Source organism: Sphaerodactylus townsendi, linkage group LG04 (genome assembly GCF_021028975.2).
Source record: "Sphaerodactylus townsendi isolate TG3544 linkage group LG04, MPM_Stown_v2.3, whole genome shotgun sequence".
NCBI lineage: Eukaryota > Metazoa > Chordata > Lepidosauria > Squamata > Sphaerodactylidae > Sphaerodactylus > Sphaerodactylus townsendi.
Window position 1 is genome coordinate 73,618,182 of NC_059428.1, and position 14,687 is coordinate 73,632,868.

General features: G+C 40.1%; 1 protein-coding gene across 1 annotated transcript in view; it reads left to right on the plus strand.

Moving 5' to 3' along the window:
* Positions 1-14,687, plus strand: part of MED14 (mediator complex subunit 14) — a 61,913-nt gene that overhangs the window by 18,230 nt on the left and 28,996 nt on the right. Inside the window, exons 6-14 of the mRNA XM_048493573.1 lie at positions 356-484; positions 1,697-1,804; positions 3,097-3,229; positions 7,651-7,801; positions 8,104-8,215; positions 9,391-9,516; positions 10,320-10,398; positions 12,192-12,351; positions 13,997-14,191. Of these exons, the coding sequence (XP_048349530.1) occupies positions 356-484; positions 1,697-1,804; positions 3,097-3,229; positions 7,651-7,801; positions 8,104-8,215; positions 9,391-9,516; positions 10,320-10,398; positions 12,192-12,351; positions 13,997-14,191 (1,193 nt within the window). The remainder of the gene's footprint in view (positions 1-355; positions 485-1,696; positions 1,805-3,096; positions 3,230-7,650; positions 7,802-8,103; positions 8,216-9,390; positions 9,517-10,319; positions 10,399-12,191; positions 12,352-13,996; positions 14,192-14,687) is intronic.

The window sequence follows — 14,687 nt, forward strand, 5'->3', positions numbered from 1 at the left end:
ACTTAGACGCGCGTCAATAAGTTTTCCCAGTTTTTTGTGGTAAAATTAGGTGCCTCAGCTTATATGCGGGTTGACTTACACACGAGTATGTACGGTATGTTGTCAGGCTTATGATGAATACACTTTTGGATAACAATGTGTCCTGGCTCTGATTTATAGTCTTGTGTTGTTGTGCAATATGTAAATATTTTGTATAGACTTTTCGTATTTTTGTACAATACTTTGTAATTGACTGTGGTTTTAACAAAGCTAAAGAGGGAGGGATGTGTGTTAAAAATCACTCTATATTGAGATTTATTGTTATTTCAAAAGCAGGACCTGTGTAAACATTTTAAAAGAATCTGTTTGTTTTTAGCTAATGGTCGTGTAAAGTTCCGTGTTGAGGGTGAATTTGAAGCCACCTTAACAGTGATGGGAGATGACCCTGATGTCCCATGGCGCCTTCTGAAACTGGAAATTCTAGTTGAGGACAAAGAGACTGGAGGTAATACCAGCAGTCAGATTATTGTGGCTCTAATGCTTTTTTATAGTTTGAAAGATGACCCCACAGTGATAGATTCCATTAACTCTTGCTCTGAGAGCCTCTGTAAATATTATTGATGTCTTTTTCAGGATTTTGGAATAGCTCAGAAATTCAGCCCTTGACTATAAATGGAGATCAAGTGGAGCGGGTGGCTAGTTTTAAATTTCTGGGCGTTATGATTAAAGAGGACTTGACCTGGGGCGTACAGACTGCCGCGGTGGTTAAGAAAGCCCAGCAAAGACTGTACTTTCTGAGACTTTTAAGGAAGCAACAACTGGATGGAAAACTTCTGGTGTCCTTTTACCGCTGTGCTATAGAGAGTGTCCTAACCTACTGCATCTGTGTATGGTTCTCCAGTTGCACAGTGGCGAATAGGAAGGCGCTCCAAAGGGTGATCACTACTGCACAAAGGATTATCGGCTGCCCTCTTCCCTCCTTGGAAGAAATCTATAATTCCCGAAGCCTAAATAAAGCCCAAAATATTCTGAGGGACCCGTCTCATCCAGCACACTCTCTTTTTTAAACTGTTACCATCTGGCAGACGATACAGGGCCCTCAGAACTAGGACAAAGAGGCTTAGAGACAGCTTCTACTCTAGAGCTGTGGCTATGCTAAACTCCTCTGCTTCATATTGATGTATTTGGGGCTGTGTAGGGATGGGTGGAAGAAGGGGAAAGTGAGGATGATGTATGAGTCTGAAATTGTGTGCATCGAGGAATGCTGCTGTAAATTTCGTTGTGCGTGCACAATGACAATAAAATGCTTATGCTTATGCTTATGCTTATTTTGCTGTGTGTTCATAACCAATTCACTATCAATAACATCTCTGTACACATTCAAAAAACTTGTTACTTTCCAGCAATCTATGGGGCTTTGAACAAACTTTCCATATATCAGTGTTATAAGAGCAAGAGAGGTTTAGCAGATAAAGCATTGAATTAGAACAGGGCACCCCAGTTTTCAAGTTCCTACTGAGCTTTAAAGTTCACTGGGTGACCTTATGTCAGTCAAATTACGTCTGTCTACCTCCTCTGCTTCAGCATGTTGTGTGGGTGCAGTGAGTAATGGGGGAGATCTATATAGGCTGTCTTGAGCTGCATAAAAGAAAGTGGGTTAAAATGTAATAATTTTAAGATGTGTCAAGTTATGGATTTGTTTTTATTTTAATGAAAGATGGTCGAGCCTTGGTTCACAGCATGCAGATCAGCTTCATCCATCAGCTGGTCCAGTCACGTCTCTTTGCTGATGAGAAGCCACTGCAGGACATGTACAGTTGCCTACGTATCCTTTCTAAAAATGTGTTATGAATTGGTATCAATAGCCTTTCCCTAGGAAACAACTACACGCAAATGACAGGGCTTGTTTGAATAGCTGGATGAACAATTTGTGGAAGATTGCAGAAGCTTCAGCTATTTACTGGGTCTCATCTGCTGCTAATGTATTAGTTGGTTCCTGTCCTTTTCTAAGCTGGGCTTACTCCAGTCAAAGCTGGAGAGAAAAACAAAGATAACTTTACCTTACCCGGGTGCTTAAGTGGACATCTAGCATTCCTGCAGGTGTTCTATCTATCATGCCCTTTCTGTCTAGGGGAGAAGGAAATGTACGTTATCTTGGTTTTTTCCTTTATTTTTTTGTCCTTTTTTTAATCAAAATTCTCAAGAATGAAAAAAGGGCAAATACTTCTGACATTCAATAAACATTTTCTGTAGGAAAGGGACATTCAGCTGAGCTTGCATCTAGGCCCAGTAGAGCGGTACTTGACTTCTCTCTGCCTTTTGTCCCTGTTGATGTTTGTTGAAAATTGAATCTGGAAGTAGGGGAACCAAGGGGAAACACTGTGACATTGCCCAGGTTTTTAACTGAAATATTCCATCTTATTTTATGGTATTCCTGTAGCCTGAGGGTTATTTTATGAAGCATTTTTGGCTTTGATTATGTCTTTTGTAGCTTGCTTTAGTATTGATGTTATTATGGTAGTAGTTTTATAATTGTATCATATTGGTTTTTACACTGTGAGCCACATTAAGAAGACCTCTGGGAAGCAGCATATACATTAGGTAAACAAATATCAACTAAATATAGGGGTGACTTGGAGAAAAAATTGCTGCCTTCTGAACCCACATTAAATAATTGCATATTGTACTGCCAAATAAAACACCAGGTCAAGTCCCGGCCTCTTATGTCTCTGTAAAAAAACTAATATAGAAAAGAGGGAGTAAATTGAAGTGAGATTCCAATCACATGTGAAACGTTAATATATAAGCCAGGGAGGCTTACAAACTCCTCAGAGTTTACCACTTCTGTCAGTGTTTATGCAAAGTTTTCAGATAAATACAATATTCCATTTTTGTGTTTAACTAGATTTTTTAAATAATGCAGATCGCAAACACAGTAGGTGGGAAACGGCTTCTAATCTGCTGGGTAACTGTAGCTTCAAAACATTGCCGCTGTTAAAGTTGTTTTGTGATTAAAGCAGGTCAAAGGCTTGTTGTATATCAGCCAAAATATTACTGAAAATTGTTGAAAGCTGCAGTAGTTTTTCCCTCCGTGTTAACTTAACTTGACTCCTATAGACTCGTTCTGCTTATCACTGCAGTTGGAGGTTCTACATTCACAGACTTTAATGTTGATTCGAGAACGTTGGGGTGACCTCGTGCAAGTGGAGCGCTACCATGCAGGCAAATGTCTGTCACTCTCTGTCTGGAAGTAAGTGAAAGAATTGCTTAGCTCCCTAAGGAAATTTGGCTGACCCCAGCATAATTGTTGAAATGAAAACTTAAAGCCCAAATCCTGAAACTTTAGGAAATGCAATATTAGTTTTACTATGTTCACCTATAGCTCTATAGGATTTACAGCCCCATCTAAAGGTGGGGCCAAATCTGCCCATGGGAGCAGTGTGTAGCCACTCCTGTGGATTTTCCTTCCCTGGGGTACTTACCCCAGGAGAGGGGTGAAACCACCAGCGTGCAGCTGTCACCACTCTACCTGGTAGTGGGGTGTGGTGTAGGACACTGCAGCAGTGTCCCTGTGTCTGTGCTGCTGCCAGCGGCACAGTGGGGGGGGGGGGGGCGGTCCAGGAACGTAGCTGTGGGAGGAGCCAACTTGGCTGTTTGCTGCCTTATGCTGGCGGTGATTGGTTTAGACTTAAGCTACTGAAAAGGCAGTAAGTATATATAGCCCCGTATAGGCTTCTTGGTGGCAGGGAGGGCTTTTCTGTTTGCAAGCCTCTCCACGTCACTAGGAAGCCTCTCTGGGAGTGACGCCATGCCACTGAAGCCAACTGCCTGGCCATTTAAATGGGGCTTCCCCTGGTAGTGCTTCTGTAGCTTAGTTTAATCAGGCCATGCACAATTTCTATCAGGTAAAATATTTTGTCACAATTTCTTACCCTTAATAACGTCATCAGGCTGTTCCTGCTATTCATTCTTAACAAGCATGATTGTTAATGCTGTTCTGACTTAATTATGTTGAGTATAGCTTAAAACTGTGCTCCAGGATGTTCCTTGCGGTATCATTCAGCCAGGCACTTTCCATTATATAGTGAAAGGGGTTGTTATAAATATTGGTCTGGGTTCAGTAGAAGCAATTTACATTGGTAGAACTGGACTTCCTTGCCTTATCCATCTTGTTGCAGCTCAAAACACTCTCCAAAAAAGTTTCTGTTGGGCAGCAGCTCTCCAGGGACAGCTTGAGGGATAAATTTGCAGTGGAAGGAAGGAATTAGCAAAAATCTGGTAGAGGAAAACTTCTGGTGGATCCAATCCATTATCTAAATTGTCATAAATATAGTCGTACTAGCAGGGTGCCCGTGCTTCGCTACGGGGAGTTGAGAAAAGTGGAACGCAGAAATGCAAATACTCCACCCATAAGAAATGCAAAGAACTCCACCCGTAAAACAGTTGTGGCCAGTAATATCTTGGACCTTCCTACTTAGGGCCTCAATACCTCCTGTGTGAGACATGGTGCAGTCATGGTGCTGGTGTCCTGGTTTGAGGCTTCCTGTCCTGTGGTAGACCTGTCCGTGCACTTTGAATGTTGGTATGAAATTGCTCTTTCACTTGTTGGTTGTCCTGAGGGTGACATTCATCATGCTTCCGCACAGGCTGTGTGTAAATTTCGGGGTGACAGTGCGCATGCTTCAGCACAGCCTATGTGTTGAGGAGTGCTGTGTTAGAAGGCAGGTGGTGCAGCAGTGGAGCATGTCCTCCCTTTAGCGGTTTCAGCAGAAGGAACAGGTTCCTATGTGCTGAGGAGCGCGGTGTTAGACAGGGCCCCTGTGAATCGCTACGTGTTGGTGATCACAGCGTCTGCATGAATTTGTTGAGTTCCCCCTGTAGCAGTTTCAGCAGAAGGAACAGGTTGCTGTTGGATAGCAGGGCACCCATGGTTCGCTACGTGTTGGTGAGAGTGGTGTCTTTGTGAATTTCAGGGTGATAGTCAGCATAGTTCTGTACAGTGTGTTTGTGAACTGAGGGGTGACATGTAGCGTGTTTTCTCACAGCATGCCTGTGGCGTGGCGTGGTGGGTTTTGCATATTTTGCAGCAGCTTTCTGGTGCTGTCTGTGTGTAATGCAATGTGTAAGTTGCTGTGTGTATTTAAGGCATTGCACCAGTGGATCAAGCGTGCCTGTTGTTTGGTGGGCAGTACCACAGCTGGTCGATGGGGATAGTGGAGTTAGAGCAGCAACATGGCCGTCACTGAAAAGTCCTGTGACAGGAAGCTGTAGATGTAAATGCGGAGTACCAATCACTGTTAGAGTGAGTGACTCATCAGAGGAACTGGGAAGCCAGCTGAAGTGCCTTGGTGCTCAACTGTCCTCCACGGGATGTTCAGGCAGATAGGCAGAGATGAATAGGAAAAACAGTAAATAGCTAATATCTCAAGTTGAATTCAATATTTTTGGAAATCCTTTCTTATTGAGCGCCTCAGGCACATGAGGAGCTGGCATGGCAAATTTCAAGTGTGTAGGTTCAGCGGTTTTTGAGTTCTGTTGGCGAGTAAGTCAGTGAGTGGAATTCGCAGATAGATAGATAGATAGATAGATAGATAGATAGATAGATAGATAGATAGATAGATAGATAGATAGATAGATAGATAGATAGATAGATAGATAGATAGATAGATAGATAGATAGATAGATAGATAGATAGATAGATAGATAGATAGATAGATAGATAGATAGATAGATAGATAGATAGATAACTGGGACTATGCTAACTGGGACTATTGCCCTTAAGTTTAATGACTTAAATAGCTATAGGTTGGAGTTAACATTTACATTCAGCTAACATAGCGTACTTTCTGCAAGATCACAGCCTTTTGGCAGCACGGTACATATCTTCTGCCAGTGGTTGGGCCTTGTGTCAGGAAGAGGCTCTGCTATAAGGGGAATGGATACACTCTGTCCAGTCTGAAATTTATCCTGTTATGAGCAGCTTCTACATCAAATTGTGTACCCTTAAAAGTAACAGGCTGGAATTTGCAAACTCATAAGTGTGAGATCAGACAGTAAATCTTGTTGTGAAGAAGTCTACTGTCACTAAGGAAGGAAGCTTGGAAGAAGCACACAGTCCTTGGTTTGCTGTTTCTTCCCTTGTGTCTCATAAAAGGCTAGAGAGGAATTCTTTTTGCATTCTGGTGTTCTTTAACTTTTTGAAATATTTACCATGGAACTTCTTGAACATTACTACAAAGCAGCTTACAAATAACAGTTCTAAAAAACGGAAACAGAGTTACAAACTTTGTGTGATCATTTATGTTCAGGATTAAATGCAATACAGTGATTTAAAACAGCTTATTAAAAGAACTATGGAAAAAGAAACACCATCTGATTCATAAATCAGTTAATAAAACTCCAGTGGTAGTGGGGGAATCTAAAAGACCTCAGAGAATAAAATGACTTCTGCAAGAGCCAAAAATCTTGTAAATTTAGAACTGAGCGAGTTTTGTGCAGTGAAGTTCAGAGTGTTGTTGCCACTCCCAAAAAGGCCCTGCCTTCGGTCATTTAGCTTGGGAAAGTAAGGGAATAAAGAACAGAGACTGTAATGAAGGGTTTGATCAGCAAGCATGCTCATACAATTATGAAGGTGAACTGAATTATGAAGGTGAACTTACACAACTGAAGTAGAGCTTGTGGAATGGCCATATGAACTTGCAAAGCTGTCTTATACTGAACAAGATCCTTGGTCAATCAGGGGTCAATATTATCTATGCAGACTGACAGCTGCTCTCCAGGATCTCAGGCAGAAGTCTTTCACTTCACCAGTAGGTCCTTTTGAGTGGAGAACCTGAGACCTTCTGTGTGCTAAGCAGATTCTCTACCACTAAGCCACAGCCCTTCCCCCTATAGGATAGGACCTAGTTCACATGTGCAGCAAACTCATGAGCTGGTAGAATGGACAGTACCACTTCATATTGCAGCTGGAAAGAACCACATTGCAAGTGTTCCTCATGTAAAAACACCCTCAAAATAAAAAAAAATTTGCATGAGGAGGAATGGTTATAGCTTGTCACACTGTTCTGGTTTTCCATTTATACAGGGTTGCTAAGGTAGAGAATCCATGAAAAATGTAATCCTTCATCTGAATGGTGAAGTGGTTAGTGTGTTCTTCTACTTCAGCACTCTGCTACCTCATTCCAATGTACTCCTCAATGGGAGGCATGAGAAGAGTGCAGATTATGGTAATCTTCAAGACTGGCAGCACTCTCCTATATCAGACTGTATGTTGTCCCCACATCCAAGAAAATTCTCATGAATTAGAAACAGCAAGTTGGGATAGCTTGCAAATATAGAGAGGAATCTGTTGTGAGACTGTGAGATAAGCATAAGGCAATCTTTAATACAGGCACAGAAAATCAGAATCTTGCCTAAATAAAAGTTGATAACCTATCTTGCCATTTAGACCATTATTTTTAAACAGTTAAGCAGGCTGATATAGTATTTTTTATTTCATTGAATTTATATCCCACTCTTCCTGACCAAAGATGGAGTAAGGGCGGCATACATACAAGTTAAATAAATTAAATATGCCATAAATTCCATAGAACAGATGAAATGCTTCTCATTCCCAAAGTGTAGTTTTAGGGTTCTTTACATGTATACTACATGTATTTTCTCTATCTTAAGTCAACAGGTGGTTGGGAGAAAAACAGGAACTGCATCTCTTCATAAGGTTACCATTAAGATTGATGAAAACGATGTGTCAAAACCTTTGCAAATTTCTCATGAACCTCCACTTCCAACTTGTAATTCCAAGCTAATTGAAAGAGCTATGAAGGTAAATATCATGATCTACAGTTTAAGTAAATGTATCTGTTTTATTAAGCAGGTTTATATGCCCCCTTTCCATTAAAATATGCTCAGGATTACTTGTATTAACAGAGGATGTCGATATAGTTATTTGTAATACAATTTAGAATATTTAAAAACCTGAAAAATCAGGATCACTAATACTTGCCTGTGCTGCTATGGCATCTCAGTGCTAAATGCTCCATTTACAACTGTTAGTTTATTTTATTTTTTATAATAGTAATGTAACTCCTTTTGTAAGTAACTGCTTTACCTTCTTCTATTTTTCAGATAGATCACTTATCTGTAGAGAAGCTCCTGATAGATAGTGTCCATGCAAGAGCACATCAGAAACTCCAGGAACTGAAAGCCATTCTTAAGACTTACAATGCCAATGACAATTGTATGCGGTCTTTAAAATTCACTGAATTTGTTCTTAATGTGGTGGTTCTGTTTCCTATGCCTTACCAAATTTACTTTTCATTATAAGGCCCAAATTGGTAGCTTTGGTAGGAGAAAACTCCACCTATTTCAGAAGAAAATGTTCTTCTGTTCTATGAAGTTACTTGAGTTGTGGGTTTTCTTGATCAACATTACTTCACATCTCACAGAAAAGTACGCTTCAAAATACATTTTAAATATATTTTAAGATACATTTAAAAATAAATTAATAGCTGATGTTTTTGTATTTTATGAGGAAGATGCATCCCTACTAAATATGTACCAGTTGTCTTTCCCGGTTTAGTCTATTGGACTAAATAGCACTTTATATATCTAATGATACTCTGTTTCCCCAAAAATAAGCTCTAGCATGATTTTTTGGGATTTTTGGAGGATGCTTGTAATATAAACCCTACTCCAAAAATAAACCCTAGTTACAGATTCCCCAGCACAGCTGATCTGGTCACGTGGAGGTGCAAAATCATGGAAAAAATAAGACATCCCCATGCCCTAATGCACCTTTTGGAGCAAAAATTAATATAAGACCCTGTCTTATTTTCGGGGAAACACAGGGGCATTGCTCACAATGGTGGATTTTTAGAAGTTCTTTTTTCATTTGACTTGCATTTAACTGAAGTCAGGAGTGTACCCTAAAACTGTTTCTCATGTAAAAAGCACAAGGTATATAGCTACTGGGTGAAGACTACTGTTTATATACATGAAACTGCTTCTACAGGACCCAGTGTCCTCATTTGAGTCTCCTAAACGAAAGTGCCAGGATTTTGTACCTCATGCAAAAAGGAAACAGACTTAATACACCAAAAGCATATTGACTGATATTTAACCTTTTTACCAATAAGCATATTTTCAGATGAGTGAGCAAGGGCATTGCCAGATAGAACAAATGCAAATGTGCCAAGTGGCATACCTGTTTATCATTCAGTTGGTTTTCTTGTATTGATGTTCAATTAAAATTTAACACTGATTCTATAAAACAGCTTTCATTCAGAAGTATTTATTTTGTGATTAAGGAAGAATCCCTGGAAATTCAGTATTAGCACTGGTAGATTTGTCTGCCTGTTTAAACCAGACTAAACTTTATATCTCAGTTCATTAACTCTTGATCTTTTAATCTAGCTTTTATAGAAACAGCTCTCCCAACACTTGTGATTCCTATTCTGGAGCCATGTGGTCGCTCTGAGTGTCTACACATTTTTGTAGACCTTCATTCTGGAATGTTTCAACTAATGCTTTATGGACTTGGTAAGTAAAGTTAAAATGCTTGAATTAGCAATCATTGTGCTTTGCACATTCTAGAATTGCCAACTGAGAAGTATTAAAGAAGAAGGAATTAAATATCGTATGGTTAGGGTTTTTACTAGAAATTAAATGTAGATCTGGCTGGTTCTACCCGAGAGAAGCTGTTTGTGTATTACATAGTACTCTTTGAACTGTAAAAGACTTGCACTTTTATAACGCCAAAGTGATACTTTTTTGAATTAACATACTTTTCTTTTCATATGGACCACAAATTGTGACTGACATATGGCGACCTGACCTAGGGGTTTTCAAGGCAAGTGAGAAGCAGAGATGGTTTGCCATTTCTTTCCTCTGCCAAGTCTTTCTTGGTAGATGGACCACAATAGATCCCAGTATAATCTGACAAAACCTGAGGTCTTTCTGTGGCACAGGCTAGCTTCAACAGGCTAGCTTCACTGATCAAAGGGGCAAAAATACAAAACATTCAGGTTTTGCTTGTTTTTTCTGAAAGAGACAGTGGCTGGATCCATAGGGTTTGTTGTGAACACAAACAGTGGACACTTTTCCCAATGCAGTGTGTCTTTTCTACATGTACCAATGCTCCTTTGATGCAGAGGTTTCACTGAGCCAAATTAAACTTTTAGATCTAACACAATGGGAATCCCTTCCAAATATTTGAACTTAAAGTATACCTTAAAGTGTACCTCATTCACTAACATCTCTTGCTTAAAAGTCCCAAACTCATGTTTTCAAATAAATGTAAATGATATTACTTTTGAAAGATCACTATCTGCATTTCTCTATAGACCAGCAAACACTGAATGACATAGAGAAGTCTGTCAATGATGACATGAAGCGTATCATTACTTGGCTTCAGCAGCTCAAGTGAGTAAGCTGTGGTATTAAAAACTTTTAACTGCATCTACATGTGTTATGTGTTGCTACAATTTTCCTATTCTCTTCCAGCATCATGAAGCTAAGAGTTCCAGTTAACAATCTCCATTGCAGCTGCACAGATATGTTACCCTGTAAAGCATGCCAATTTAGCAACCAGCCAAGGCTTTCTTTTTCTTCCCTTGCATTGCTCTCTCCTCGAAGCCTAGTACCCGTGTTTCCCCGAAAATAAGACAGGGTTTGCTTAGCAAAGGCTCATGGGTTTGCTGTTAAAAATTTTTTAATTCATTTTTATTTTTATATCCTGCCCATCCCAGAAGGGCTCAGGGCGGCAACAACATGTTAAACCTACATTACAGTTAAAAATAATAATTTTAAACATGCTCGCCATAACTTAAAAGATAGCCCAAGGGCAGGACCATGCCTGCTAAAAGGCAACCTTTTTAAATGCACAGAGCCAGCAGGCCTGTGTGTAGCCTCGTTGCCTGAGGTGCTTGTGCCTGGCCTACCAAGGGGGCATGGCCTTGTAGTGGGGCCATTTTGCACCTCTCCCCATGTGATCTACAATGGTAGTGCCTGGGACTGTGTAACTAGGGCTTATTTTTGGAGTAGGGCTTTTATTTCAAGCATCTTCCAATAATACTGAAAAATTATGCTAGGGTTTCTTTTCGGGGTAGGTCTTATTTTCGGGAAAACATGGTAGCACAAATTCATGTTTTCCACTTTCCTTGGGTCTGGCCAAAGTTGCAGACAAAATCACAGTTCAGGTTGCTTCTTGAAAATATCATTTATCAACGGGATGTTGTTTTTACAAAACTAGATTCCAAGTTAGTGAAGAAGTTGTCAATAAAACCTTTAATCAAGAGTTCTTACAGGACCACTTGTGAATGAATTTATAAGTTAATCACTGCTGTCAACTTTTGTGCACTGTTGGTAAATGACTTTGATAGCATATGATGTCTTTTACATACTATTGAGGTTGGTATAAACATCTCAGACTGTGCCATTTCATTTGATGAAGACTGGTCTTTGAAAAAAATTTAGTTTGTTACTTGCTTTTGATAGTGGTTGGTTTGTTCCTGGAATATTTTTTAGCTCCTGATTGAAGTATATAGCATAAAGAAGAGAACTGAACACTTGTAAATGTGAATAGCTGGATTCAGTGGAGCACCAGCAGAAGAGTGTTACCAGTGTGGATGTTCCCCACTTCCCTGAAGATCCCTGAAAAGTTGAAGCAGATGGACAGGGGTCCCACTTACGCAAAAAAACTAAACAGCCCAGATGAACTACAGTGATTTAGGGGGAGCCAAGTGAAACCTTTGTCCCTGGCTGTTACCAGTGGCACCTCCTGCACCAGTAACCATTTTGCCCTCTGAATCCAACCCGTGACAACACACACAATCCAACACACACAAAATCCAGTAGAACTCTGTGATTGTGTTATGGTGTGTTAATAAAAGCCTCCATTTCTACTTACATTGTATTCTGTTACATTGATCAGTTGCATATATGATGGACAGGCAGCAGGAGGCTCTGACAAATGTACCTGGAAGAAATACCTGAACACATCTGCCACAATCACACACACATTTTGTGTATGTGTAAAACACCTGAAATCAGTCTGTATAAGTTGACTCCATGAGAGGGTTGTTTGTCAGTTAAAGCTGGGTTCTGTATGATTGTTTATAGTTAAAAACAGGATACTAGATGCTAGAAGGCAAGTAAGGAGTGCTGTGTATAAATGCCACTGATTTTGTGTCTTTTCCTTCTTTTTTCCTATTAAGGTTTTGGCTTGGGCAGCAGCATTGCAAGCAATCAATAAAACATTTGCCCACAGTCAGCAGTGAAACGCTGCAGCTATCTAATTATGCTGCTCACCCTGTGGGACTTCTCTCCAATCACAAACTCTTCATCAAGCTCACCCGACTTCCACAGTACTACATTGTAAGTGATAGTGAAAGTCTTCCTGTGAACTTTGACTCAGGAATAAAGTAAGCAAAATGGCCTTTTTGTCAAGTGGAAGGTGAATGAAAAGAAGCTAGTTGTAATTACTGCTTTGATCTTTAACTGTAACACTTTGCTTTGCCAACATGGGGCCTACAATCCATTTTTAGAAACCTTTAGTCTACTGCTTTTTCCCTGTCCAGCAAACTGCCACATTTTCTTTTTATTTCCTTGTAGTTAATCTAAGGCAGCAATGGGCAACTTCTTTGTTCTCAGAGTCACTCAGTTCTCTGGGCATTTACGTATTACGCACACATTACACAGAATATCAATACAAAATGTGACATTTGGAATAGCTTTCTTATAGTTTGGAAAACTTTTCATGAATGAAACTGTGGGCAAGCTCCTGTTATATTTTGATTAAAGCAAAGCTGGGCTACCAGCAACCAGATAAAGTTGGGACCTGATCTGGCTTACTACATGGTCCAAGTCAGGAGTTTGAAATCTTGTTTAGCTTGTGGGCAGTTGGAATTTTGAAGAAGAGGTTCGACTGCCTTGGGGTGGGGCCAGTCCCAAATGTTGGCTGTTTCCAAGGCAAACGTCTTGTAATTTTACAGACAATTGCTTGCAACCAGATGCTACCTACAGGTATAAAGGCTTCCTGAACCAAGGACATGGAAGAAGGCCAGGATTAGCTCTCTGCCTTATGGAAGAGATGCTGCTTGTTTTCTATTTCACACAGAAGGCGTATTTACGCCCTGCAGAGCTACAGGGAAAGGTTTCTAAGACCAGAGGCACAATGTCAGTAGTCAAGCCAAATGTGCATTCCTGTGAGATGCCTGCTGGGATGAATTAAGTACTTTGCTGGTTGGTCTGATGGTAGGGCGTAACTCAAAATTCCCTGGGGTTTCCCTGCCTCCCCTCCATTTGAGAGACCTTTGGATTTTACCCCCCAAGGCTCAAGGAGGAAACAGCCACCTGGAAACATACTGACATGATGTAGAGAATCATTGGTCCAGGGGATAAGAGACTAGCCAAGTAAAATTTCACAATCTATTGGCTATAATACTAAAAAATTAGATTTATACATACAGTTGTCTGTGTGCCTACATACATTTTCTTTAAACAGCCACTCTTCTTTCCCCCAGCAATACTGTCATCAGCAATTCTAACACCCCTGAAAAAGCACTTTTCTGAATGAGGGGAGGGGGAAGGAGGGGTGCTGTTCCATAAACACACGTTTTAATATTTGTTTGGCATGCAGAAGTGTTATGACATACTTGGATTGTGCCTATAGTTTCTGAAATCATTAGTATTAAAATAGTTTCATGTTTCAATAAGCGTCTCATATTTTTTTACACTTGTTTGAATGGATTTTAGAAAAATAATTCCTGAACAGATGTGTTCTACCAACTGCTGTTTGATCTCTGCCGTGGTTTGTAAAAAGAATACAAAACTACACAGTTTGAGCTAAAGCATGTAAACTTTTTGAAAACCTTGTGTTCCTGGTGGGCTTAGGGGACCTATTTCTCAGTGGGCTTAGGGTACCTATTTAGCAACAGGTGCTATTACAAGGAGATAACTCTACAATTTGTGAGCAGGAACATTTTTCAAACTGAGTGCCATTTCTTTCGTTACAACGTAGGTGGTGGAAATGTTTGATGTTCCCAGCAACCCCACACAATTGGAATACAAATATTACTTTCTTTCTGTGAGCTATCCTGAAGGAGATGACAACCCTGCTACTGCAGTTCTGTTGCAGCAGTTTAAACCGAATATTGAAGAACTGGTTTTAGACACCAAAAGCAGGAGGCAAACAAAAAGTGGTACAAAACGCAAGGTATGAAGATGACAGCAGGCTCTGAATTAAAAAAAACCCCAATAATAATTTGGTATTGCTTTACTGAAAGTATTAACTTGTTTTAAGGATATTTCACTTCATAAGCCAATAACCTGTTTGGTTCAGTGTCTGCCATGTTGTTTGGGAGAACTCGTGCTATTGATTTGTGCAGGTACTTGTGTACGGAAAGAAGAATTTTGTGAAACATTCTCATACTTCCTGAAATCAAGAAAAATGTCTGGTCAGGGATTTCCTAATTTTTATCCGCAACAGGCAGTGGTGGAATTCAAATAATTTAACAACTGGCTCCAGTGGTAGGATTCAAATAATTTAACAACTGGTTGTTCACAAGCACCATTTTAACAACCGGTTCTGCTGAAGTGGTGCGAACCTGCTGAATCCCACCACTGGCAGGTCTTCACTTTCAAAACTTTAGGAAGTATTCTACCTCTGCTGTTTTTCCTGTTCCATTTATGTTGGCTTATGGAAAGTGCTT